General features: G+C 49.7%; 1 protein-coding gene across 1 annotated transcript in view; it reads right to left on the bottom strand.

Annotated features, from left to right (window-relative positions):
* The window catches only part of SCARA5 (scavenger receptor class A member 5), a 133760-nt gene that overhangs the window by 41269 nt on the left and 66550 nt on the right, over positions 1-25941 (bottom strand). The window contains exons 4-5 of the mRNA XM_055577794.1: positions 14454-15128; positions 490-570 (exon numbers count right to left, since the gene is read on the bottom strand). Coding sequence (XP_055433769.1) covers positions 490-570; positions 14454-15128 — 756 coding nt within the window. The remainder of the gene's footprint in view (positions 1-489; positions 571-14453; positions 15129-25941) is intronic.

Here is a 25941-nt window from a genome sequence, read left to right as displayed (position 1 = left end):
AAAGGATTTGCTCCATCTTAGTGTTACACTACTTAAAAAATGTTTTAAGCTTTCCAAATCAGAAAGAACTTATATATTTTTTTAACTGACTTATATTAACAGCAGGGCTTCCCTGGTGACTCAGATGGTAAAGAATCCACTTGCTAGGTGGAAGCCTGGGTTTGATCCCTGGGTGGGGAAGAGCTCCTGGAGGAGGGCATGGCAACCCACTTCAGTATTCTTACCTGGGAAATCCCATGGACAGAGGAGCTTGACAGCTACAGTCCACACGGTCACAAAGAGTCGGACATGACTGAGAGACTAAAACACACCGTGTTACACCAACAACCTCTTAGTCTTTTAACAGAACAGGGCGTCTGAAGCCGAGTCGATTGGGGACTGTCCTGAGAGCCCCATCACCAACATCAACAATAAGCAGAAAGTCAGGGATGGATGGGGGAGCCCCTTCCCTTCCTGGTATGTCCAGGTCCCTCCCGGGGCCTCCATTACCTCGAAGTCCAGGTAGTCCAGGGATTCCAGGCTCGCCTTCTTTCCCTGCATCCCCCGGATCGCCTTTGGGGCCCGGTGGTCCTGAAAGGGTGATAATGGCACTAAGGTTAGAGGACGGCTCTCTGGAGCAGGTCGCCTGCAGAGGAAACAAAACCCCCTCTGCGGGGCCTCCCTGGTGGGTCAGCTGTTAAGAATCTGTCTTGGGATGCAGCCACACGGGTTTGATTCCTGGTCAGGGAACTAAGGTTCCACATGATGCAGAGCAGCTAAGCCCTCAGGCCACAACTACTGAGCCCACAGGCCACAGTGAAAGATTCCGTGTGCTGCAACTAAGACCCGATGCAGCCAAATAAATAAATATTAAAAAGAAAAAAAAACCCTCACTCCTACAGAAAGGAAGAGTCAAAAATATGCTTTGGAGGCACATGGGGCTCTACTTAGTCCACCTTCGTGTGTGTGTGTGCTGTGGGTGGGGGAGGCAGAAATCAGGGAAACCTTCCTGGAAGAAGTAACATCCACAGTGAAATTGCAAGGAGGAACAGAAGTGGCTAAGTAAAGGGAGGAGTGGGAGTGTGTTATGGACTGAATGTCTGTGGCTCCCTCATCCCAACATCAAAGGTATGTGTTGAAGCCCTACCCTCCTATGTGATGGTATTTGGAGTTGGGGCCTTTTGGGAGGTGATTAAGGTGAGATGAGGTCATGAGGGTAGGGCCCCCGTAATGGGATTAGTGCCCTTATAAGAAGAGACCTCTGAGAGCAGTCTCTCTCCCTCCCTTCCTCACATTCATACTGGCAAGCATGCTTTCTCTGCTATAAGAGGATCTGGCAAGAAGGCAGCTATTGCCAAGATGAAGGCTTGCATCTGAACCCAATCCTGGTCTCAGACTTCCAACTTCCAGAACTGTGAGAAAGAAATCTCTGCCTTTTAAGCCGCCCACCCAGTCTGTGGTATTGTTGTTTAGTTTCTAAGTTCTGACTCTCTGTGATCCCGTGGACTACAGCCCGCCAGGCTTCTCTGTCCATGGGATTTCCCAGGCAAGAATACCAGAGTGGGTTGCCATTTCCTTCTCCAGGGGATCTTCCCAACTCAGGGATCAAACCCAAGTCTCCTGCATTGGCAGGTGTATTCTTTATCACTGAACCACCAGGGAAGCCCGTAGTATTGTTGCTGCTGCTGCTTCTAAGTCGCTTCAGTCATGTTCAACTCTGTGCAACCCCATAGACGGCAGCCCATCAGGCTCCTCCGTCCCTGGGATTCTCCAAGCAAGAACACTGGTATTGTTATAACAGCCTTAACTATCTAAGATACAGTGAAAGGGGAAAGTTCCAGGCAGAGAGAACAATCCCCATAAGAGCTTAAAGATCTGTGAGAGTTGGTAGGATTGGAAGCCAGGGGGACACATGATGGGGTAAGAAGGGTGAGAAAGTGGAGGGTCTCTGAGGCCTGGTGCAAGTGTTGAACTTGACCCCGAGGGCACCAGAAGCCACAGGAGGGACCTGAAACACAAGTGTGGCCAGACCTGCACACAAGGAAGAGTGCTCGGGCTGCGGTGTTGGAAAAGGGATGGGAACAAGGGGAAATAAAGGTAGGGAGGGTAAGGAGGAGGTTGCACCCAGCTGAGAGGTGGGGGAGCCCTGAATTAGGGAAGTAGCCATGAGGAGGGATGTCAATGGCTGTTAAGAAGTAGAAGAGACAGACCTTGACTAATGTAGGTGAAAGCATAGGAGGCAGCCAGGATCAGGTTCAGATTTCTAGCTTGAGCACCTGGATGGAAGAAGGGGTTTCTAAATGCTCCTTGGTGGGGCCTCCTTCCACGGTGAGGCTCCAGCATGGCAGGGATTCTAGCCTGTGTGATCTAAGTCAGTCCACACATGCTGGGTTCAGATGACCACACAGCCAGCTAATGAGTGAGGGAGCCGTGGATCAGCTTAGGGCTGTCTGGCCCCATCAACCCTGCCTCGCTCATCATGCTAGACGTCACATCATTCCCAGAAGAGACCTGTCCCTTCATGCCCTGCAGCCTGCTATTCCCAGGCTGATGAGCCAGGGGGCCCTCCCCATCAATCTCCTATCACTACCTGCCCCACCAAGGCTGCTCATTGCCCTCGTGGCCAAGCCTTCTCTGATCCATCATTCCTGCCACATGTGGGCAGGGCCTGTTTGAACACACGTCCTTGGTACAATCTGATGCTTATCCCACACTGCCATGTCTTGTAGGCACAAGTGTACATGTTCTCTTTTTCCCAACAAATGGCCAGCTCCCTGCGACAGGACCACATCCTTGGCATCCCTGTACTGGCTGTGAAGACCCAGATTCTAAACTCTCCATTCTGGCTGCTCAGTGAGACAAAAAAGAGGACCAAGGAAAATGCCCCAACTGTACCGTGCTAGGTCAAACTGTCCCTGCCAATTTCAGGTCCACCCGGGACCTCAGAATACGACTTTCTTTGAAAAGAGAGTCTTGGCTGCTGTAATTAATTAAAATGAGGTCAGATTGGAGTAGGGTGGGTCCTAACCCAATTTCTGGTGTCCTGACAGACAGACACATGGGCAGAAGGCCAGGTGACCATGGAGGCCGAGGTTGGAATGATGCGTCTACAGGCCAAGGACCACCACGGATAGCCAGCAACATCAGAAGTAGAGAAAGAGGCCAAGAAAGATCCTCCCCCAGAGCTTTTAGAGGGAGGATGGTCCTGAGCACACCTGGATCTCAGACTTCCAGCCTGCAGAACAGTGAGAGAATCGATTTCTGTTGTTTCAAGTCACCCAGGGGCTTCCCTGGTGGCTCGGTGGTAAAGAACCCTCCTGCCAATGCAGGAGACTTGGGTTCGATCCCTGGATCAAGAAGATCCCCTGGAGGAGGAAATGGCAACCCACTCCAGTATTCTTGCCCGGGAAATCCCGTGGACAGAGGAGCCTGGTGGGCTACAGTCCATGGGGTCGCAAAGAGTTGGACACAACTGAGTAACTAAACAACAAAAAGCCACCCAGGTTGTGGTGCTCTGCCATGCAGCCCTAGGAAACCGAAACATGTATACTCGCCCCCTAGCAGTCATGCTTGCTCAATAAATACTTGCCGAATGAACGAGTATATGAGATCAGAGGGTGTTAAGACACACAAAACAGCCAGGCGGCCAAGATCAAGATGTACTGATACATTCCCAAAGTTGGCACTGTCCTCAGAGTCTAACCAAAGTTGACAGCGGTTTAAGAATCCAATGGCATGAGAACAGACGGAAAAAGGAATCAACAATTGAAAAGTGCACAAATCATTAAACAAGGCATGGATCATGTGAGGAGGACCGCGGTTTGTAATCATCTTCCTCTCTTCACCAGGGCTTCCCTGGTGGCTTGGCCGGTAAAGAATCCACCTGCAATGTGGGAGACCTGGGTTCGATCCCTGGGTTAGGAAGATCCCCTGGAGAAGGGAACGGCTACTACTACTACCTACTCCAGTATTCTGGCCTGGAGACACCTATGGACTGTACAGTCCATGGGGTCGCTAAGAGGCGGACACGACTGAGCCACTTCCACTCCTCTTTTCTAGGAAGAAAAACAAAGTAAGACTGGCCGTGTGGACCTCAGCTTCCAGACAATAGCACCGAGACACCACACCTGCTGGGAACACGCCTAAGATTATACGGCAGAGAAATACAGGGGGAAGAAGCAAGTGAGCTTTATAATGCCCACGCCAGCAATGGCCTGGCCAGCTCAAGGCTGCAGCCAAGGCTGCGGACAGCAGTTCCCGAATCTCTGTCATCACAGCCACGGAGCTGCCACCCTCTCCTGCCCCAGACCACTCCACCCCTTCTCACTCTCCCTGCTCCTTCCTGCCCTCCCCATGGGAAACTCAGCACCCTGGGCTCAACCAGGTCACTGATGCTACGGACCACGTCCTCCATTTCTTCTATTCACTCCAAGGAGGGTGTGACCCAACACATGGACCTTCCCAGCAGTAGTTCTGGCAAAAACAGGATGCTATCTCGTGGACTAATTCTGATGGAGAGGCATCAAGGGGACAGAGATCACTTGGAAGGTGGGGTTTGAGGACGGAGATCTTGGGTTCAAATTCTAGGTCTGTAAAATCTAAGTAGAAATTCCTTCCTCAGGTATTTGCAGTGAGGAGTAAGGGAACTCAGTGACATGGCGGATATAAACGGGCTTGAGAACCTGTGAGTGGCAAGACTGTCCCTGACCACCTGTACCCTACTCTTCAAAATGCTTCATCAGAACTATGCTGAGACTACTGAGGATGGCTATTAGAATAGCCCCATCTGAAACCCCCCTGCCAGTTCAATAAGAGCCAGATTCTAAAAATATCCTACACGTGGATAGAGTTTTTAAGATACAACTAAGTGCTTAGTGTGGGCTTCCCTGGAGGCTCAGTGGTAGAGAATCCGCCTGTCAATGTCTGGGTTGGGAAGATCCCCTCGAGAAGGAAATGGCAATCCACTCCAGTATTCTTGCCTGGGGAATCTCATGGACAGAGGAGCCTGGTGGGCTATACTCCATGAAGTCATGACGAGCCAGACATGACTGAGAGACTAAACAACAACAGCAAGTGGTTAGTGAAGACCTTTACTAGAGATTAACTTGGAAGAAGCAAGGGTGGCTAGTAAAGGCAGGTGCTGATTTCCAGGGCTTAGTAGTGTCCTCGGGTAGTACTAGCCAGGCTGACTCAGAGGAGCCTGGAATGTGGCCAGTCTGGGTCTCAAGGGGCCAGGCTGTCTGGAGCTCTGAGGACCAAGCACTTTTTCAAATCAGCGCTGACTGCTGCTGATGCATTCTTGAGATCTATTTGTTCCTGTTCAGTCACTAAGTCATGTCTGATTCTTTGTGACCCCATGGACTGCAGCACACCAGGCCTCCCTGTCCCTAACCAGCTCCCAGAGTGTGCCCAAGTTCATGTCTATTGAGTCATTGATGCCATCCCACCGTCTCATCCTGTTACTTCCTTCTCCTCCTGCCCTCAATCTTTCCCAGCATCAAGGTCTCCTCCAATGAGTCAGCTCTTTGCATTAGGTGACCAAAGTATTGGAGTTTCAGTTTCAGCATCAGTCCTTCCAATGAACACCCAGGACTGATCTCCTTTAGGGTGGACTGGTTTGATCTCCTTGCAGTCCAAAGGACTCTCAAGAGTCTTCTCCAACACCACAGTTCAAAAGCATCAATTCTTCGATGCTCAGCCTTCTTTACAGTCCAAGTCTCACACCCGTACATGACTACTGAAAACCTAACTCGGGATCTGACTACTCGGGACCTGACTTGATGTCATGTTCTCAGGAAGCCAGGCTGACAATCTGGGAGCTTGCTTGGACTCCTCCCTTTCCTCTGCCCCGCCCCCTTCACGGCTCTCATCCAGGTGATTCCCGAGGCTTGTCTCTCCCTCCTTCCTCACTGCCTCCCTCATCGGGGTCCTCCCAGCCTCCCTTTCTGGCTCCAGCTTCTCTTTCTGACCCACTGTTGCTGTCTGATTGATCCCATCAGAATCAGGTGAACTCAGAGCCCTCGGAAGTCCCTCACACAGAGAGGGGAAGACCCTCTCTGTTGGAGACTCCTGCAAATCATTCCCAACCTAACCCCTTCTTCTGCAAACTCACAGTCTGATGCTTCTCGATATAAACTCTCCTCCACCTCAGCCAAAGCTTTCTCCTCATGGTGTCCCCAAATACTAGCCAAGTCCTTTCCCTTCTCAGAGGCCCGACGCTCTCAGCTCTGAAACTCACCTTCACACTCACCCCTCTGATCTCAGAGGGCACCAGGGTGGAACCCCCACATCTCAGAGCTGGGAGGAGCTGCGAGCATCACTGTGCACAGATTCCCCAGGGAAGCATCCGAGTCTGGACAGGCCACCCTGTATCCATGTGCCTGTCACTGTCATTCCTCTCAGACTGTGGTCCCCAAGGAGAACAGGCCTACCCGTGGGGCTAGAGCCCCGCTCTCCATGGCCCTGGGCCCCACATAGCATCCAGCACATGGGTGAGATTCAAGGAATGACTTCTGGGGAGTCGTGGAAGCTGTTATATGGTGTCAGCCATCCCAGTGGTCCCTGCATGAGCATTGTTTTTAATTTTATTGTAGTATAGTTGATTTACAATGCTGTGCTAGTTTCTTCTATTTAGCAAAGTGACTCAGTTATATATCTATAATATTTTTATATTTACAATATGCCGACAAAGTCTGTCTAGTCAAAGCTACGGTTTTTCCATTAGTCATGTATGGATGTGAAAGTTGGACTGTAAAGAAGGCTGAATGCTGATGGGATCAATCAGACAGCAACAGTGGGTCGGAGAGAGAAGCTGGAGCCAGAAAGGGAGGCCGGGAGGACCCCGATGAGGGAGGCAGTGAGGAAGGAGGGAGAGACAAGCCTCGGGAATCGCCTGGATGAGAGCCGTGAAGGGGGCGGGGCAGAGGAAAGGGAGGAGTCCAAGCAAGCTCCCAGATTGTCAGCCTGGCTTCCTGAGAACATGACATCAAGTCAGGTCCCGAGTAGTCAGATCCCGAGTTAGGTTTTCAGTAGTCATGTACGGGTGTGAAACTTGGACTGTAAAGAAGGCTGAGCATCGAAGAATCGATGCTTTTGAACTGTGGTGTTGGAGAAGACTCTTGAGAGTCCCTTGGACCGCAAGGAGATCCAACCAGTCCATCCTAAAGGAAATCAGTCCTGAATATTCACTGGAAGCACAGATGCTGAAGTTGAAACTCCAACACTTTGGCCACCTGATGCAAAGAACTGACTCATTGGAAAAGACCCTGATGCTGGGAAAGACTGAAGGCAGGAGGAGACGGGGACGACAGAGGGAGAGATGGTTGGATGGCATCACTGACTCAATGGACATGAGTTTGAGCAAGCTCTGGAAGATAGTGAAGGACAGGGAAGCCTGGCGTGGTGCAGTTCATGGGGTCACGAACAGTGGGACACAACTTAGTGACTGACCTGAACTGATATATTTCATACTTTCCATTACGGTTTACCACAGGATACTGAATATAATTCCTGTGCTACAGAGTAGGCCCATGCTGTTTATCCATTCTATATCTAATACTTCTCATCTGCTAATCCCAAACTCCCAATCCATCCCTCCCTGCCTCCCCCTCCCCCGGGCAACTACAAGTCTGTCCTCTGTGTCTCCGAGTCTGTTTCTGTTTCATAGACATGTTGATCCGTATCATACTTCAGATTCCACATGTAAATGACATCATATGATATTTGTCTTTCTCTGTCTGATTTACTTAGTATGATCATCTCTAGGCCCATTCATGTTCCTGCAAATGCATTATTTCATTCTCTTTGAGTAATATTCGGATGAGTTTTAAGATTCTCACCATCTACGCCGTCTCATCTTTTCTATCACTGAAGCAGGTGGGAAAAGAGGTAAGCTGGGACAGGAGGAGCAGAGTCCACTTCTCCTCAAACATAGGAACAGACCAGAGTCCCTCACTCTGCTTCTGGCCTGGTGTCAACATCCTTCTCCCAGCTCCTGCCACAGAGGGCAGGGAAGTGCGAACAGAGCAGTCCCATGCCTAGCCCACCCCCCAGCGCAATTCTGCACTCACCCGACTGCCCTGAGCCGCTTCGGCTGGAAGCATCTCCAGCTCAGAACAAAGGATTTGGGGACTGGGGAGAAGGCCTTCCCTGGTGGCACAGATGGTAAAGAATCTGCCTGCAAGGTGGGAGACCTGGGTTCGATCCCTGGGTCAGGAAGATCCCTTGGAGGAGGGCATGGCTACCCACTCCAGTATTCTTGCCTGGACAACCCCATGGACAGAGAAGACTGGCAGGTGACAGTCCACGGGGTCGCGAAGAGTCAGACACAACTGAGCGACTGAGCACGCACGCACATTGGGCAGAAACACCAGGATTCTTCTGAGGATCAGTCAGCGGGAAGGGAAAGACAATTCATTCTCCCTTCCCAGATCCTGGAATGAGAGATGCGTTGGAGGACCCGTGGGTGCTAGAATCTAGACAATGACCTGCCAAGAACAAATGTTCACTGATAGCTGATGCGGCAGGCCTGAAGCCAGCAAAACAGTGACCCGAGACTGTAATGTAAACACTGCAGCAGAAGTATGCTAATCCCAGGCCGGCTGCTGGAGGTGGGGTCCCGCAACTAATGGCTCTGCTTCCACTTCCCTGATGTCACTGGGGCTCCGGATTCTCGTCACTGACGTTTACACTGACATTTACACTGCCGTGAGCTCTCGAGCCTCATTTCGTGCACCCTCTCTGGGGCCTCAAGTATATGCACCAGGCTGTGGCCAGCCTGCAAAGCCAGCTTTCCCCAGAGCCTCAGGCAAAGGGTCAGTGGGCAAGGCTGGGCGCAACCAATGACTTCCACAGCATGCACTCCCCTCCTGTCCCAGCAGAGCCTCACCTCACCTGTGCTCTGACCTGTTCCAATGAAACAGAGACGATGAGACAGTGACAGTGTGAACGAGGAGAAGCTTAAAGCTCACTCGAGGGACTTCCCTGGTGGTCCAGTGGTTAAGAATCCGCCTGCCAACGCAGGGGACATGCATTCAATCCCTGGTCTGGGAACAAAGATCCCACATGTCACAGGGCAGCTAAGCCTGTGTATCACAACTACTGAAGCCCCTGCACCCTAGAACCTGTGCTCCAAACAAGAGAAGCCAAATGAGAAACCCACCCACTGCGACTAGAGAAAGACTGCACACAGCAATGAAGAGCCTACAGAAGATGCACGGTAGCCAAAAATAAATAAATACTTCAAAAAAAAAAAAAAAAAAGAAAGCTCATTCAAATATTATCTGCTCCATTCCCCTCCCAGCAGAGTTGGATGTGGAAGGTGAAACAACAGAGTCCCCTGCCACTCGCTGTGAGGGGAGGGGGAGACAGTCCCCACATATGAATATTTGTTGAATGGGACTCTCTACTAGATGGTCTATTTTTCTCCTTGAAAAAGCAGCCCATGGATAAGTATGCTTTGCCAACTTGCTTTCATGAATTGAGAGATGAATCTTCTAGCCCAGCAGGGCCACTGGCTGGGGATTTGATGTCGGCAGGTCATTTCTCTGCTCTGAGCTTCCAGGGCCTTAACTACAAAACGAGGGATGGGCTAGTTGATTTCAGAGCCCATTTGTCACTCTAACCTTCTGGGAGTCTACGAACATCCACGTAGCGAACAGAGCCTGCTGCAGCTGAACACGTGGCTGCAGAGTCTTGCCGTCAGGCCCCTGCTCACACACTACCCCTCCTGGGAGCCTCCCCTCTCTGGTTAGCTTTCCTTCTCCTGGAACGCCTCGCCTGCCTGATCATTTAGGTTCTCTGCTTCTTTCAGCGCCGCAGAGAGATTTCAACAGACCTGATCAGTGCTGAGAACGCAAGGCAGGAAACAGAGAGCATCATGGTGAATGTACACAAAAGACAAGCCAGAGGCAAAACCCGTAGAAAACTGTGAGAGAATGCAACCGTTTGGGGTCATGCTCAAGAATAACATAAACAAGTTCATATATATAAAAATATATACAGTGGAGCATTTGTGGATTCTGAGCCAGGAAAAGGCAGAGTGGGAGGGTGTGCGGTGTGTGTGTGTTTAAAGACTGAGTGGAACTGAACAAAACTAGTAAACAAAAGCCACTCAGACCACAATATACAAATTCAGCAAAGCTTATCTGTTAAAAATCCCTATCCAAAAGCCAGGGTAGAGTTTTGTGTTGTTGCAGTTACATGGTAATTATATTCCGCTATGCCAAAGAGAACTCTCTTTATTCATACCATTTGGGTCCCCAGCAACTTCCCCAGCAACTATGAGAGAGGGAGGAGGGACAGGGAGACACAGCACAGTGGAGGTCCTGGGAGGGGCAGGGGCCGAATGGTGCTCATCTCTGAAGAGCCAGCAGCCCATCAAGAATGCAAAGCTTGGGATGTCCCCGGTGGCTCAGCGGTAAAGAATCCTCCTACCAATTCAGGGGGTTTGATCCCTGGTCCAGGAAGATTCCACATGCCACAGGGCAACTAAGCCCTCATGCTGCAACTACTGAGCCGTGCTCTAGAGCCCGTGCTCCGAAACAAGAGAAGTCACCACAATAAGTCCGTGTACCACAACTAGACAAAGCCCGGGTGCAGCAACGAAGACCCAGCACAGCCAAAAGTAAATAAATAAATATTAATTTTAAAAAGATGTGAAGCTTGAAGACTACAAGGCAGTCCTGGGCAGAACTCAGAGGAAATTTCAGTATAAAGGAAGCAAGGGTGGAACTTAGTTTCAGAACCAAAGAAAGACCGCTTGGAGGATTCCACTGGAAGAACCGTGGCAAATGGGTGATCTGGAGCTGTTTTAGCTTGAGCCAAAAGGAGAATGGACTCAGAAACTAAGAATGTGAAACGCTCGGTAAGGCCGAGGAGGCTGCACCAGCAAGAAGCGTGGGGACATCATCTGTGGACCAGAGAGGAAGGGAGGGGGAGTGCCTGGTGGAAAAGTGTTCCCTTGAAAGTGTTACTCGCTCAGTCATGTCTGACTCTTTGGAACCCCATGGACCGTAGCCTGCCAGACTCCTCTGTCCATGGGATTCTCCAGGCAAGAATACTAGAGTGGATCGCCATTCCCTTCTTCAGGGGATCTTCCTGACCCAGGGATAGAACCTGGGTCTCCTGCATTGGAGGCAGAATCTTTACCATCTGAGCCACGGGAAAGCCCAAACAGGAGTGACTACCTCCCAAATATAGGGATAGACCTGAGGGACCACTCTCTCATCTGTCTTCATCGCTCCTAGCCAGTCTCTCTCCACCCTGGAAAGTACCATAGTTAGTGACAAAAACATGCTTTTTCTGAGCCAGAAAGACCCACTTTGAACCTTGGCCTTGTCACTTTGTTACTTGCCAATTGTAATAAACATTGGGAAATTCATTAGCTTCTCAACTATAAAATGGGTTCAGGGACTTCCCTGGGAGTCTAGTGGTTAGGACTCTGTGCTTCCAGTTCAGGGGGCTCAGGCTCAATCCCTGTTTGGGGAACTAAGATCTCACATGCCACGTGGCATGGCCAAAAAAAAAAAAAGATAAAATGGGTTCAGTAACACCATTTTTGTAGGATGTGAGGATTAGCAATCATTAATGTCCATGTAGAAAATTAAAGTTGACAAAATGTCTGTTCAGCTGTAGGTTCACTGCAGCTTATGATTCAGTGTCGCTGCTGTTACTAAGTACTGACCAGATTGGGGTGGTGCTTCCTGGGTGGTGCTAGTGGTAAAGAACCTGCCTGCCAATGCAGGAGGCATAACCCAACGTGGGTTCGATCCCTAGGTCAGGAAGATCCCTGGAGGAGGACATGGTAACCCACTCCAGTATTCTTGCCTGGAAAATCCCATGGACATAGGAGCCTGGCAGGCTACAGTCCATGGGGTCGCAAAGAGTTGGATACAACTGAAAACAACTCAGCTTGCAGACTGGGGAGGTCAAGGAAACAAGAAGCTGAGACCCCAGGTGTGTGGATTTGGAAGAAGACACACTGCCTCCTGTTCTTTGATTTCTGAAACGTGAAACCCAAAGTCACCCAAGAAAGAAAACCAGTCATCTGATGACATGGGCTCTCCATGGGATTCTCCAGACAAGAATAATGAAGTGGGTTGCCATTTCCTTCTCCAGGGGATCTTCCCAACCTAGGGATCAAACCCAGGTCTCCTGCATTGCAGGCAGATTCTCTACCATCTGAGCAAGCCATGCAAATTACACCTTACTAAAGCTGTTGAAAACAAAAGCCCTAGGTTGGATCATTTCTAATTGTGTGGCCTGGAGTAAGCCAGGTACTTCCTCCTGGAGCCTCAGCTGCTTCTCTGCAGAAATCCTATTGGCTCTCCAGTGAACCCTGCCTTCAAACAAGCTCACAGCTGGTGATGGGGACCCACTTTAAAACCAAATGATGTTTTATTATTATAAACCAGACTTGGAAAGTATTATAAGTAGAAGTCTCCATCATGACTACTTTCTGCTCTGATAAATACAGAATCTCAGAGGAGGGAGACTTCAGTGAACTAGAGAGGCCACTGAGGTGCTGGAGGAGGTGGGTCTGACTGAGATGGGAAGGAGCAGTGGGGTCTGGATGAGGAGGAAGAAGAAGGGGGCTTTGCAGTGGGAGGAATGGCTGGAGGAAAGCCAAGGGAGTGGGCAAGGAGGGGTGTGTCTCCAGGGCAGGGACAAGACATGTCCCACTGGACTGGATGCTTCACACAGGGCAGAGGGTGCAAGCTGGCTGTCTGCGGACCATACAGGAACCACAGATACGTTGTATTTGGCCCACAGAGTTAAACAATTAAAAAATTTCTAGAACATTCCATGTTTCTGGTTTCTCTGGAAAAAATGGGAAGACCTTGTCTATGTTGAGGCCAAAATGGGCCAGACCTGTCATAACCCTTACTATTCCCCTGACACCAAAGTCACTTTATGCATTGACATTGCTCGACTGGCCCCTGCAGACTGAACCCTGGTACAGAGGACCAGGTGGAGGAGAAGGCAGGAAAGACAGGCTGGGGACAGGGATGCAACTGAAAGCACATCATCTCTGCAATCAGAAAAGCTGGGGTTCGAATCCTGGCCCATCACCTCCCAGACTGCCACTGTGAGCAGCTTCCTGAATCTCATGATTGTTTTTAAAAGACATTCTATGAGTTACACTTGGCCTGGTACCCAACAGAGCTGGTGTTCAAAGTGGTATTATCATTGTCCACTGTCAGCCTAAGGACTTTTGGTGAACCTGGCAGACTCCGGGGCAGTCATGGCAGGTTCTGAGCAGCGGGTCGTGCAGGGAAAGTACATTTCACTAACTGCGCCTCTGACAATGATGTGCAGGGTGGACACCAGTGGGAAGGAATTGGGGAGAGGTGAGTAGGGGTGCAGTCAGTCAGGTTTGCAAGAGAGGGAGGTTGGCTGTAAAGATGCTGATGTTTGTGGACCTGGAGCAATAGGCTGAATGGAGGCCTGCACATTTTTGCCATTATATGTAAGAGTGAAAACTGAAGCTAACACACTGTTAAAGAAAATAAAATATGTTCTTCTACCTGGATGAACTATGGCTTTATAACAGCCTGGAAGAGCAGGTTCAAATTTGGAATTCTCCCACTTTTTGTAGCTCCACCTGTGTATGGTCAGGCCACCCAAGATGACTGTTCTCTTGCTCTCTGTCCATCCCCCACCTGACCAATGCCTGCTTCACCCACACCTACTCACATCATTGACCTTCCTACATACTTGCCTTGGGCCCTAGCTAGTGACAGTGTATCAAAGGGGAGGTGAGGGGCATGCCCCTATGCTGGTTTCCCTGGTAACCAATGAGCCCACCCCACATCAAATCCCCCTATAACTGGCAATCTCCCCTTCCCCCAGGAGCAAAGACCACGGCCAGGACCTGCCAGATGTCTGCCACACACAGTGGGGAGTCGCTGCAGAACCTTGCTTCAGACTTGTCAGCTCCCCTTTCCGGTAAACCATCCATGTTCCTGTCGCTGACTCCAGGCTCTCTCTTTGGTCTTAAAGCTGGCCAAGTGCAGGCCTTGTAGATGTCGGGGATGCAACCCAGCACAATGGAAGCACCAGGACATTGGGGGAGCACCCCTACCCCCAGTTTGAGCCCTGCTTTCCTCCCCAGCCCCAAACTCTTGGAAGCTCCAGCTGGTGCATCCAAGGCTCTGACCACCCAGGGCCCCGGGAGCCACCCTTGGCCATTCTCATGGCTCGGGGTGTGAACACTGAGTGTGTGCTGTCTTGGGGGAGGAGCGGGGTGGCAGGGAGGACCTTTATCCTGTGCAGGCCTGGAAATGCACATAATCCATTTGGACAGGACACTCCAGGGTCTTTGAGGGCGAGACTTAATAAAGGAGGTGTGGGCTTGGGGAGGGAGCGGGACTCCCAGGCCTAGGGGAGTCGTGTGCATCATGTGGGAAGAAGTGCTGAGCGGGAGGGGCCCTCGCAGTCCCCAATGGCCCGGTGGGTGGCGGAAAGGGGAATACCTTTGGCCAGGGTAATGTTGCGCAGCGCGATGGAGTGCTCCCAGTCCTTGAGGCGTAGGTCCTCGGTGACACCGTTGAGCACGGCCAGCTCCTGCTTGAGCTGCAGCTCCAAGCCCCGGTGCGCCAGGCGCAGGCGGCGCGCGTCCTCGCTGGCGTTGCTCACCAGCACGCGCAGGTCTCGCAGCCGCGTGCCCTGCAGGGCCACGTCGTAGGATAGGCTGAGGTTGAGGCCGCGCAGCGCGCCGCCCACGTCCGCCAGCTCGTCGCTCAGGGCGCCCACCCGGCGCGCCAGCCCGTCCAGCAGGCCGGCGTGGCGCCGCAGCAGCAGCTGGCTGCGGTTGCTGTCCACCTGCAGCTGGTAGAGCTCCAGCTGCGCCGCGTCGCTCTGCTGGGCCGCGCGCTCCCGCAGCAAGACCACCGCCTGCTCGCTCTGCGCCGCCTGGGCCTGCAGCCCCCACAGCGCCCCCTCCAGGCGCTGCACCGCGCCCGCCAGCGCCAGCAGCGAGTCCGACTGGTTCTGCAGCGCGTCGTGCGCCTTCCACACCTGCTCGCTCAGCTCCCCTTGCAGCGGGGCCTGCAGCAGCCGCAGCTGCAAGTCCCGGAAGCTCTCGTTCAGCCGGTTCACGTTCCGAGTCAGCGCCTTCAGGTCGTCCGGGGAGCTCCGGGGCCTGGACACTGCGGAGATGGAGGAGAAGAAGGAGGTGGAGAGATGAGACGGCTGCGGAGATCCTCCGCCAACCCCCGCCCCGGCAGGAGACGCTCAACGAGAGGAAGGAAAAGCAGAAGTGGCTAAGGCTGAGCGCCTTAACACATCCCCTAAACGGTGTTCAGCCAATGGTCCCCAAACACGTCTGCCCGTGAGAATCACCTGGCCAGGGATCCCACCTATAGAAATTGTGATTGGATGGGTCTGGGAGGTGACCCGGGCTTTGGAATTTTAAAAAGAGCCCAGGGTAGTTATAAGATGCGGTTGAGTTTGGGAACCCCTGGACTCATCTATGGGCTTCCCAGGTGGCGCTAGTGGTAAAGAACCCGCCTGCCAATTCAGGAGACATAAAAGATGCAGGTTCCATCCCTGAGTTGGGAAGATCCCAAGGAGAAGGGACTGGCGACCCACTACAGTATTCTAGCCTGGAGAATTCCATGGACAGAGGAACCTGGCGGGCTACAGTCCATGGGATCACAAAGAGTCCAACAGGACTGAATCGACTTAGCCTGTACGCACGCATGCACGCACAGACTTATTTATGGATGAGGTTGATCCGTAGGAACCGGTCTCTCTCTTTTTTTTTTTTTTTTTTTGTATTTTTGGAAAGGATCAGACATCAGCAGTTCCACGAGGCTTACCCTCCAATATTGTGTGTCATCCTCTCCACTTTAGAAGGGAGGTACCCTTATCCCCTGGAGAAGGGAATGGCAATTCGTTCCAGTATTCTTGCCTGGGAAATCTCATGGACAGAGGAGACTGGCAGGCTACACGGTCCATGGGGTTGCAAAGAGTCAGACACGACTGAGCAACTAAAGAGCAGCAAAGGACCCTTATTTACCCCTCTTTACGGCTAAAGCTGTTACTTTTGCCTCAGGCAGCACAGCAAGTAAGACATGGAGACAGGATTCCAACCCAGAGGGCTTGCTTGCTCTGGAACCCAGATGCTGCCCTCCAAGTCTGCTCTGGAACTGCCTAAAGGGACCATGCCAGCAGCAGACTCAGCCAGGCTCTGGGCAGCGCTGGTAATTCCCACTCCTCAATTCGGGGTCCCATTCCCTTTAGGCTGGGGGAGATGCTTTTTACATCCATACCTTCCCTTCTCTGGGGCTTCCCAGATGGCGCTAGTGGTAAAGAACCCGTCTGCCAGTGCAGGAGACATAAGAGACTCAGGTTTGATCCCTAGGTGGAGAATATCCCCTGGAGGAGGGCATGGCAACCCACTCAGTATTCTTGCCTGGAGAATCCCACGGACAGAGGAGCCCGGCAGGCTACAGTCCATGGGGTTGCAAAGAGTCAGACACAACTGAGTGAATTAGCACATGTGCATTTCCCTCCTCAGGCAAACAACCACCTCAATAGTCTTCCACCCTTTTCTCTTGAAAAAGAGGTTTCCTTTTCTTGATTATAAGCAGCTAGTTCACAATATGAAGGGGAGGGGCGTGCCTCTGAGTCATTATCATCTAGCATCGGTTATCTCCTGCATGCTCATGGAGCACTCAGGGACACAGCAAACCCTGGTACATCCTGGGATGTCTAGGAATGCTGGTCTGTTTGCTGTGCACTGTCCACACCTTTGTCTCCCTCTCTGATCTACACACCAGAAAGATGGAAACTAGTAGTGGGGGTGGGGCAGAGTAGGAGGTGGAGTCGAAGGAGGCACAGAGGGAATTCTGCCTTGGAAATCTTGGGATGGAGAGAGCTGGGGAATCTGGTACACAGCTTGTTCAAGTGATGAGAGGATCCATATACACTAGCTCTTTCCTGAACCTCAAGCTGGGACGGAGGAAGGTGGTTTTGTGGGTGCTGGAGCTGATGCTTCTGCCAGTGCACAGCATTTATGGTGGCCGCCCTGGAGGATGTAAGTCATCTCAGATTACATTCAGAGGCTCACAGCATTAGAGGGGCATTTGAGCCCCACTTCAAAGTGGGGACTTGCCTGGCAGTCCAGTGCTACTACTGCAGGGGGCAGGGTTCGACCCCTGGTCTGGGAACTAAGATCCTGCATCCCACATGGCATACCCAGAAACAAAAAAATGAAAATAGTCAACAAATTAAAGTGTTCACTCAGCACTTTAATCTCCAAGAAAAGCATATGCCCAACCTCTGCTCATACCCATTCTCTCCACTTTCAGTTAGTTCTAAGTGCTGGAATGTTCTGTATTCTGTTCAGACTTGAAATTTGCCTCCCTGTACTCTCTAACCACTGATTTTGCCCTCTGAGGTCACAGAAAGCAAGTGAATTTTACTTTTCCCACAAGACAGCTCTTCAGAATCTCAAAGACAATGATCACATCCTGACTATGTAACAATACCTCTGGTTAAAGTCAGCAGTTCCTTCATCAGCTGTCTCCTGACTAGCTTCTGAGCATCCATACCTCCTGGCTAACCTCTTCTGCACATAACAGGGTGTCAACATCCCCTTACAGGGTGGGGCTTGATCTAAATTTGTTTTTTCCATGGTGTATAAAGACTGGGCGAAGTTTGGAAGAGGAGTCTTCAACTTCATTCTGGGCAGAAGACTCTCTACTATGGCCCAAACTGAGTTTTTCAGACTTGCATCATTGATTTTGAGTCTAGGCAGTCTTTGGTAAAAAGTTTCCCCATTTTACAGATAAAGAGACTGAAGCCATGAGCATTTTTATGATCTGCCTAATGGCATGCTTCCTGACTCCTGGTCCATCGGTTCCCTTCATGCCCCACTGCTCTGAAAAGTTAGTCAAAGAGTCATCAAGGGATTTCCCTGGAAAGGTCCAGGGGTTAAAATTCCACTTTGCAATTCAAGGGACATGAGTTCGACCCCTGGTCAGGGAACTGAGATCCCACATGCTGAAGAGCAACTAAGCCCGAGCCACAACTAGAAAGCCCATGCGCCACAATGAAAGATTCCGCCTGCTGCAAATAACACCTTACGCAGCCAAATAAAGAAATCCATGATGCAATCACAACCCAAGCAACCACAGGAACTGTCTGCCTAAGAAGTCATAGCAGGCCAGGGCCTGATTGTGTTTGTCCGATATTCAACCAGATTGATTGACAAGTATTTGAGACAGGGCGGTTGGAAACCAGAAAGCCTGATATTTTAGTGTCAGTCTGTGCTCTTGATGCTCTGAGATTCAGAGAAACACCGCAGCTCATCAGAAGGAGTAAACACGGGTTTGTTAATTCTGGTTTTAACACTGGGATTGCGAGTGACTAGGAGGAACAGTGCAACTACTTGATTTTAATGCTCATTAGCTCAGGCCTGTCAGAGGCAACCCTGTGAAGGAGGCAATTTCCCTTAAAGCCACTCTCTGCCAGCTCCCACCAGCACCTCCCTCCCTCCCTCTGCAGGTGGTCCCTGTGCCCTGGGAGGCCCCCGCCTTGCCCATCAGCCCCCAGCTTTCAGATCTGAGACCCTGTCTCTCTCAGAAAACTGGACTGAAACTTGCCCATATGGTGAAGGCTGACAATCAGCTACCCCTTCCTAGAGAGTCCATCTGAGTCTTTGATCATTTTCATTGCACAACCAATTTTAACATTGAAAGAAAAGAAAGAAAAAATTCTTCCACCGTCTCACAACCTCCAACAAAGAACACTGGTTTCCTTTCCATTTTCTTCTAGTTCCATCCAAATGCATACCCAGTCTTTACAATTCAATTTCTGTGCTTTTTAAATTTGTGAATGATTATTTCACACTTTCCCCATCTGTCCTTTATAATTATCCTTCTGATGGCTGCCTAAGAGCCCATCAGGGAGATAGATGCCTGGTAATTTACCCATTCTCAATCATGGAAAACAAGTGCAGAAAGGTCCCTCCTTGTCTTGAATTTTTTCCTGCCAATAAATTCCTAGAAGCTGGATTAGTAGAGCCAAAGTTATAGACATTTTTATAACTCTTAAAAATTCCAACCAAATCACAAAAAGAAAAGAAAAAAATTCTAGCCAAATCACTTCCCATAAGTTATACCTATTTGTAATTACATTATAGGCTTTCCAGGTGGCGCTAGTGGTAAAGAACCCAGCTGCCAATACTGGAGACATAAGAGACTCAGGTTCGATCCCTGGGTTGGGAAGATCGCCTGGAGGAGGAAATGGCAACCCACTCCAGTGTTCTTGCCTGGAAAATCTTATGGACAGATGAGCCTGATAGGCTACAGTCCATGGGGTCACAAAGAGTCGGACATGGCTGAAGCGACTTAGCACGCACATGTACATTATAGATTTTTTAATGTGCCAGTTTCAATAAAACCTCAATGCACTGAGTATTACAATTTTCATATGGTTAATGTCACAGATCGGAGAAGGCAATGGCACCCCACTCCAGTACTCTTGCCTGGAAAATCCCATGGATGGAGGAGCCTGGTGGGCTGCAGTCCATGGGGTCGCTAGGAGTTGGACACGACTAAGCGACTTCACTTTCACTTTTCACTTTCATGCACTGGAGAAGGAAATGGCAACCCACTCCAGTGTTCTTGCCTGGAGAATCCCAGGGACCTGGGAGCCTGGTGGGCTGCCGTCTATGGGGTCGCACAGAGTCGGACACGACTGAAGTGACTTAGCATAGCAATGTCACAGGTACAAAATGCTACTGCTGCTAAGTCGCTTCAGTCGTGTCCGACTCTGTGCGACCCCATAGACGGCAGCCCACCAGGCTCTCCAGTCCCTGGGATTCTCCAGGCAAGAACACTGGAGTGGGTTGCCATTTCCTTCTCCAGTGAATGAAAGTGAAAAGTGAAAGTGAAGTCGCTCAGTCCTGTTCAACAAGACCCCATGGACTGCAGCCCACCAGGGTCCTCAGCCCATAGGATTTCCCAGGCAAGAGTACTGGAGTCGGTTGCCATTGCCTTCTCCAGATACAAAATGGTAGCCTGTTGTTTTATGTTAGTATATTTGCATTTTAGAAATGACTTTCTCAAGGCAATGCATTACCTACCTATCTTTACAATTTGATTTCTGGGTTTTTTAATTTAATGAATTAGCTCAAATGAATGATATGGGTATTTTAGGTACTCAGTCTAATCAGAATGAAATTATTTGAAGGAGTAAATACTCTTTGGGCATCCAGTCATGCTGTAGAAGCCCAGAGCAGCCTCCCTCTTTTGGGATCACTTACCCACCCCAGAAATGAATTCTCTCCTTCCAGCAGTCACAGTGTGTTCTCAGCTCACACTACCCCACCCCCTCTTACCCCCACTTAATCCCTTCCAGATGTTTGCTGTCCTCAACAGGGAACAATTCTTCCTTGAGTGTGACTCTCTTAATTCATGTTTATGCAAACAGTTCATTTATCTCTCTGCCTGCTGTATTTACTTTTAATTGCTCTAACTATTCTTTAGCTTTCATACTTTCACAAAGGGGAAGATAAATTGTAGAGTAACAATAATTACTGGCATTTCCCAAGTCCTTATTCTGTGCCAGACATGTTCTAAGTACTTCCCATATTAATGCATTTAATTCCATAATAAGCCTATAAGTGTTGTTATGATCTTCATATTCCAAATGAGGAAACTGAGGCACACAGAGGTCGAGCCTATAAGTGTTGTTATGATCTTCATATTCCAAATGAGGAAACTGAGGCACACAGAGGTCGAGTAACTCACAAGGTCACACAGTTGGTAGACAGAGGAGACTGACTTTAGATTCAGGTCATTGGGGTTCAGAGCTCCCATTGTGACACCATCAGTCCTGAATGTTCATTGGAAGGACTGATGCTGAAGCTGAAATTCCAATACTTTGGCCACCTGATTCGAAGAACTGATTCATTGGAAAAGAACCTGATGCTGGAAAAGACTGAGGGAAAGAGGAGAAGGGGACAACAGAGGATGACATGGTTGGATGGCATCACTGACTCAATGGACATGAAAACTCCAGGAGTTGGTGATGGACAGGGAGGCCTGGCGTGTTGCAGTCTGTGGGGTCGCGAAGAGTGAGACATGACTGAGTGACTGAACTGAACTGAAAGGGTGGAAAGCACAGAATAAACTTTTCATTTGTTTTATTATTTATTTATTTATTTATTTTTGGCCACATCACGTGGCATGCAGGATCTTATTTCTTCCCAGCTACGGATCTAAACTACACCCCCTGCAGTGCAAACATGGAGTCTTCACCACCAGGGAAGTCCCTAGAATACACTTTTTAACAGAGACGCACAAATAGGGAATAAGCTTTAAAGGTAGTGAGTTCCCCATCATAAACCCAGGTGGGAGTTAGGCTGCTTGGCAGGAATCATGGATTCTAATTCAGATTCTGATTCAGTACTAATTGCTGAATCCTAATGAATGTGTTCATGTACACTTTGTAATAATGTTTGATTGATGGATGAATATCTGTCAGGCCATACCCTGGGCTAGGTGAGTCACACAAACACATTTCCTGCAGCCTTCCCACCCAGACTCCAGCCCTGAGCTGGCTCCCTGTTTCATAATCATCTTTTATGCTCATTAAAAAATGATCATATGCTGGTAAAGTCAAGGTGCTCCAGACTGACCAGAGAGGCTGTGTTCCCCAAACACATCAGACACACCCACCGTGCCAGCAGAGCAGGGGAGGTGCCTGTGAGCTGGAGGAAGAAAAGCAAAGTGTTCTGTTTGAAGTTTGGCGACCTAAACCTTGAGCACTTGTGTTAATAATCCTTTATCTTTGTATAAAGTTTCACGCTCATTATCTCCCTTAATTTAAAATATAATTCATCTTGGGAGGTAGGCAGTGCTGCAAGTATTCCTAATATCCTCAAAGGGTGAAAAAAAAAAAAGGCTCAGAGAAGGCCAGAGATGCCAGAGCATAAATAAGGATGGATTGGGGTCATCTGTCCCATTATCCAGTCTTTTGTCCTCCATACCTGCTGCAGGGGTGGTCAGCCCCATACTGAACTCCAAAGTCTACCTGGGGGAGCAGGCTAGGAGATGACATTTCTTAAGCACCTACCACACGCTGAAGCTGAAGATCTAATACTTTGGCCACCTGATGCAAAAATCCGACTCCTTGGAAAAGACCCTGATGCTGGGAAAGACTGAGGGCAAGAGGAGAAGGCGGCAACAGAGGAAGAGATTGTTGGATGGCATCACCGACTCAACGGACATGAGTTTGAGCAAATTCCAGAAGATGGTGAAGGACAGTGCTGTAGATCGTGGGGTCACAAAGAGTTGGATACAACTTAGTGATCGAACAAAAATATGCCACACACAGCTTTAGTCTCTTGTTAGGAGTGACTTCGTTTCATCTTCCCAGCACACTTGTGAAGTAGGAATTCTGCCTGTGTTCAGATGAAGGAGCTTGAGAAGGTAGGAAAGAGTGAAAGGAAGCTCAAGATGCTTGGTTTATGAAGACCCTGCTGGCCCCACCCTTACACAAAACAAACAACAGAAAGTATCTCTCCCCCTTTTTTCCAGGCCACCTGAGCAGAAGTCCTGCATCAGCCTTAGAAGTGAGAGGGAATTGTTAGTGGTTTGGGTGTCGGGGGGGTGGGGGGCATGGAGAACTGGCATCCTAGTCTGATGGAGAAGGCCGGTTGAGGAAGGGAGCAGATTCTAGAATGCGGTCAGGGGCCATAGAACTGTGTGGTCCTCCCGAGCCTACAGGCAGATGGTATCACCATTTCACAGATCAAAAATTGAAACTTAAGCAACGCAGTGAGTAACTCAAGACCATCTGTGAGTAGGAGGTGGACCTGCCTGGCTGTTCCACTGTCCCATGCAGCCATCCTGGCCTTGTCCTCATTTAGGCTCATGATGCTGATGGGAGGAAGGTGGGTGTCAGATTTCACAGAGTGTCACATTAAGGGGCATCCTGGGTGTCTCAATGGTAAAAGAATCTGCCTGCTAATGCAGGAAACAAAGGAGATGAGGGTTCAATTCCTGGGTCAGGAAAATCCCCGGGAGAAGGAAATGGCAACCCATTCCAGTATTCTTGCCTAGAGAATCCTATGGACAGAGGAGCCTGGTGGGTCCCTGGGGTCGCAAAAAGTCGGACACAACTGAGCACACACGCAGACACATTGAGGGAAGAGTTGGGAAAGGATGGGGCTGAAATGAAACTGCAAGTCAGGCACCTCAATTTAAGCACCAAGAAAGAGACAAGAAAGGGGGGCTTTCTTTCAGGAGGTCCGTAACACCCGGCTGGATTTCCTGAGATCTGGATACATGTGACTGTAATAGAAAATTCATTTAAAACTGGACCATAATGCTCATTCCAAATTGCATAAAAGGTTATCGGTAGATCTTTAGCACTTAAAGTGCAGCACATTTTCACTAGGGCTCCCCAGTTTCCAAGAGGTAGGAGAAAACCAGGGCCAGCCTTGTGGTATGTGACAAGGCCCCACATGCAAAAGGACCCCATGCTTGGGGCTTACTGCCCTGCTCTCGCTCTCTGGAAATTTTGGATTATTTTATTTTTGAATGTGTGTTTTGCAAATGAAGGGCAGAGGCAGGGGAAATGAAGCAGACGGGAGAGGTGAGGTATTAGAGGACATGTATAAGGACCCAAAGAGGAAAGCAGCAGATTGGTACGTTTGAAAGTGTTAGTCGCTCAGTCATGCCTGACTCTTTGTGACCCCATGGACTGCAGCCCGCCAGGCTCCTCTGTCCATGGGATTCTCCAGGGAAGAATATGGGACTGGGTAGCCCAGAAGCCCCTTCTCCAGGGGACCTTCCCGACCCAAGGATAGAACCTAAGTCTCCTGCATTGCAGGCAGATTATTTACCATCTGAGCCACCCTGGTAAATCTGGGGTGAGCTTATTCACTTTTTTTTAAAAGTACTGGATTGGCCGAAAATTTGATTCGGATTTTTCAGTAAGCTGTTTTGGAAAAACCTGAAAAACTTCCTGGCCTACCCAATATCATATGTCCCCGCTCCGAGCTCACTCAGCAGCATGTCCTGGATCAACATCTACAGGCTGGAGACTGGCTTCTTTGTCCACAGCCCACCATCCCCTGCACTCACACAGAAGAGAGCCAGGAGCTTGCAGCCACAGCGCAGAGCAGCAGGAGGCCCTTTGAGAAGGAAACCAGCAGAAGCTCCGTCTTTACCCAGGTGGCCTGAGCTTTCTGATGCTCTGTTCACCTGAAGACTCATCAACCAGTGGCTCCCAGGGCCACATGCTTTACCCATGTGGGTGTGCTGTCCTGAACGCCTGTGTGCAGTGGCCTTTGTCAGTTCTGGGACTAGGGGGCTCCCTAAGTAAGTAAGCCCAGTGGCCAATTTTAGGTCCTTCAGGCAGGATCCAAGAAACAAGCATGAAGGATGCAGATGGCATCTCTGAAACAGTGCAACCCAGATGCCCAGCCTTTATATATAGACCTGTCTCTGGCCCATGGAGGAGCACAGACTCTGAACTGGGGGATGCACAGAGCGGAGGCTGACTGCCGGCCAGCAGACAGCCATGGATATCCACATTAGGATGGCCTGGCACAACCTCAGAGGAAGAAAAACCCCACCAATATGTTGGTTACTTTCCCCAGAGGTGTGCTGGGTGCTCTGTGCTCCTGGCACAAGCATTCCCTTTGGTGGTCCAAGCCAATGGAGTCTCTGATAATTCAGTCTTGATGACCGTGGAAATGGAATCCAAGACAAATTATGATGAAAAAGGCTCTTCTTGAGGAGGCTGTTCCCAGGACCCTCACTTCAGAGGCCAGAGTATCTGAAATCATTACAAGCAATGTCAGGAAATTCAGCATTTTGATGGGGTGCACGCGTGTGTCCTCAGTCACTCAGTCGTGTCTGACTCTATTCGACCGCATGGACTGTAGTCTGCCAGGCTCCTCTGTCCATGGAATTCTCCAGGCAAGGATACTGAAGTGGGTAGTCATTCCTTTCTTCAGGGGGATCTTCCCCACCCAGAGATCGAACTCACATCTCCTGCGTCTCTTGCACTGGCGTGCGGGTTCTTTACCACCAGCACCACACGGGAAGCCCCATCCTGAGAGAAGCAGATCTGAAAACCATTCTACACATGGCTATGCTTTTTGTTATTATTGTTTCCTTTCTTCCTTTTATGGGTCTTTTAAAAAGCTTTTTATTTTATATTGGAATATAGCCAATTAACAATGTTGTGACAGTTTTAGGTGTCCAGCAAAGGGACTCAGCCATACATATACATGTATCCATTCTCCCCCAAACTTCCCTCCCATCCAGGATGCTACATAACATTGAGCAGGACTCTCTGTGCTGTACAGTAGGTCTTTGTTGGTTCTGTTTTAAATATAGCAGCGTGTACCTGTCCATTCCAAACTCCCTAACTATCCCTTTATCTGTCCTTATTTTTTCCTTCTTTTTAAAATGTATTTTTTAAAAAACAAGTGGTATATTACTTTGCTGGGGCTACCATAACAAAATAGTACAGACTGCGTGGCTCAAACCACAGAAATTAAAAAGCAGTTGTCTCATAGTTCTGGAGGCTGTAAGTCCAAGATCAAGGTGTCAGCAGGTCTGATTTCTCCTGGAGGCCTTTCTCCTTGGCTTGTAGCTGGCTTCATTCATCCTGTGTCTTTCGTGGCCTTCCCTCTGTACATGTCTGTGTCCTAATCTCCTTTCCTTATAAAGACATTAATCATATTGATTCAGGGCCCAACCTGGTGACCTCATCTGACTCTAATCACCTCTTTAAAAGGCCTGTCTCCAAATACAGTAATAGTCTGGGGTACTGGGGGTTAGGACTTCAACACTTGAATGTTGAGGGGATGCAATTTAACCCATATAAGTGAGGCCCTTTACTAGAAATTAACTGGGAAGAAGTTGGGGTGGACAGTAAAAGCGGGTGTTGATTATTTCTAGAAAGTGGCCCTCAAAGACTTATTAATGG

Source organism: Bubalus kerabau, chromosome 4 (genome assembly GCF_029407905.1).
Source record: "Bubalus kerabau isolate K-KA32 ecotype Philippines breed swamp buffalo chromosome 4, PCC_UOA_SB_1v2, whole genome shotgun sequence".
In the NCBI taxonomy this organism is placed as follows: Eukaryota; Metazoa; Chordata; class Mammalia; order Artiodactyla; family Bovidae; genus Bubalus; species Bubalus kerabau.
Note: the sequence above shows the minus strand (reverse complement) of the source record. Positions and strands in the feature narration are given on the sequence as shown.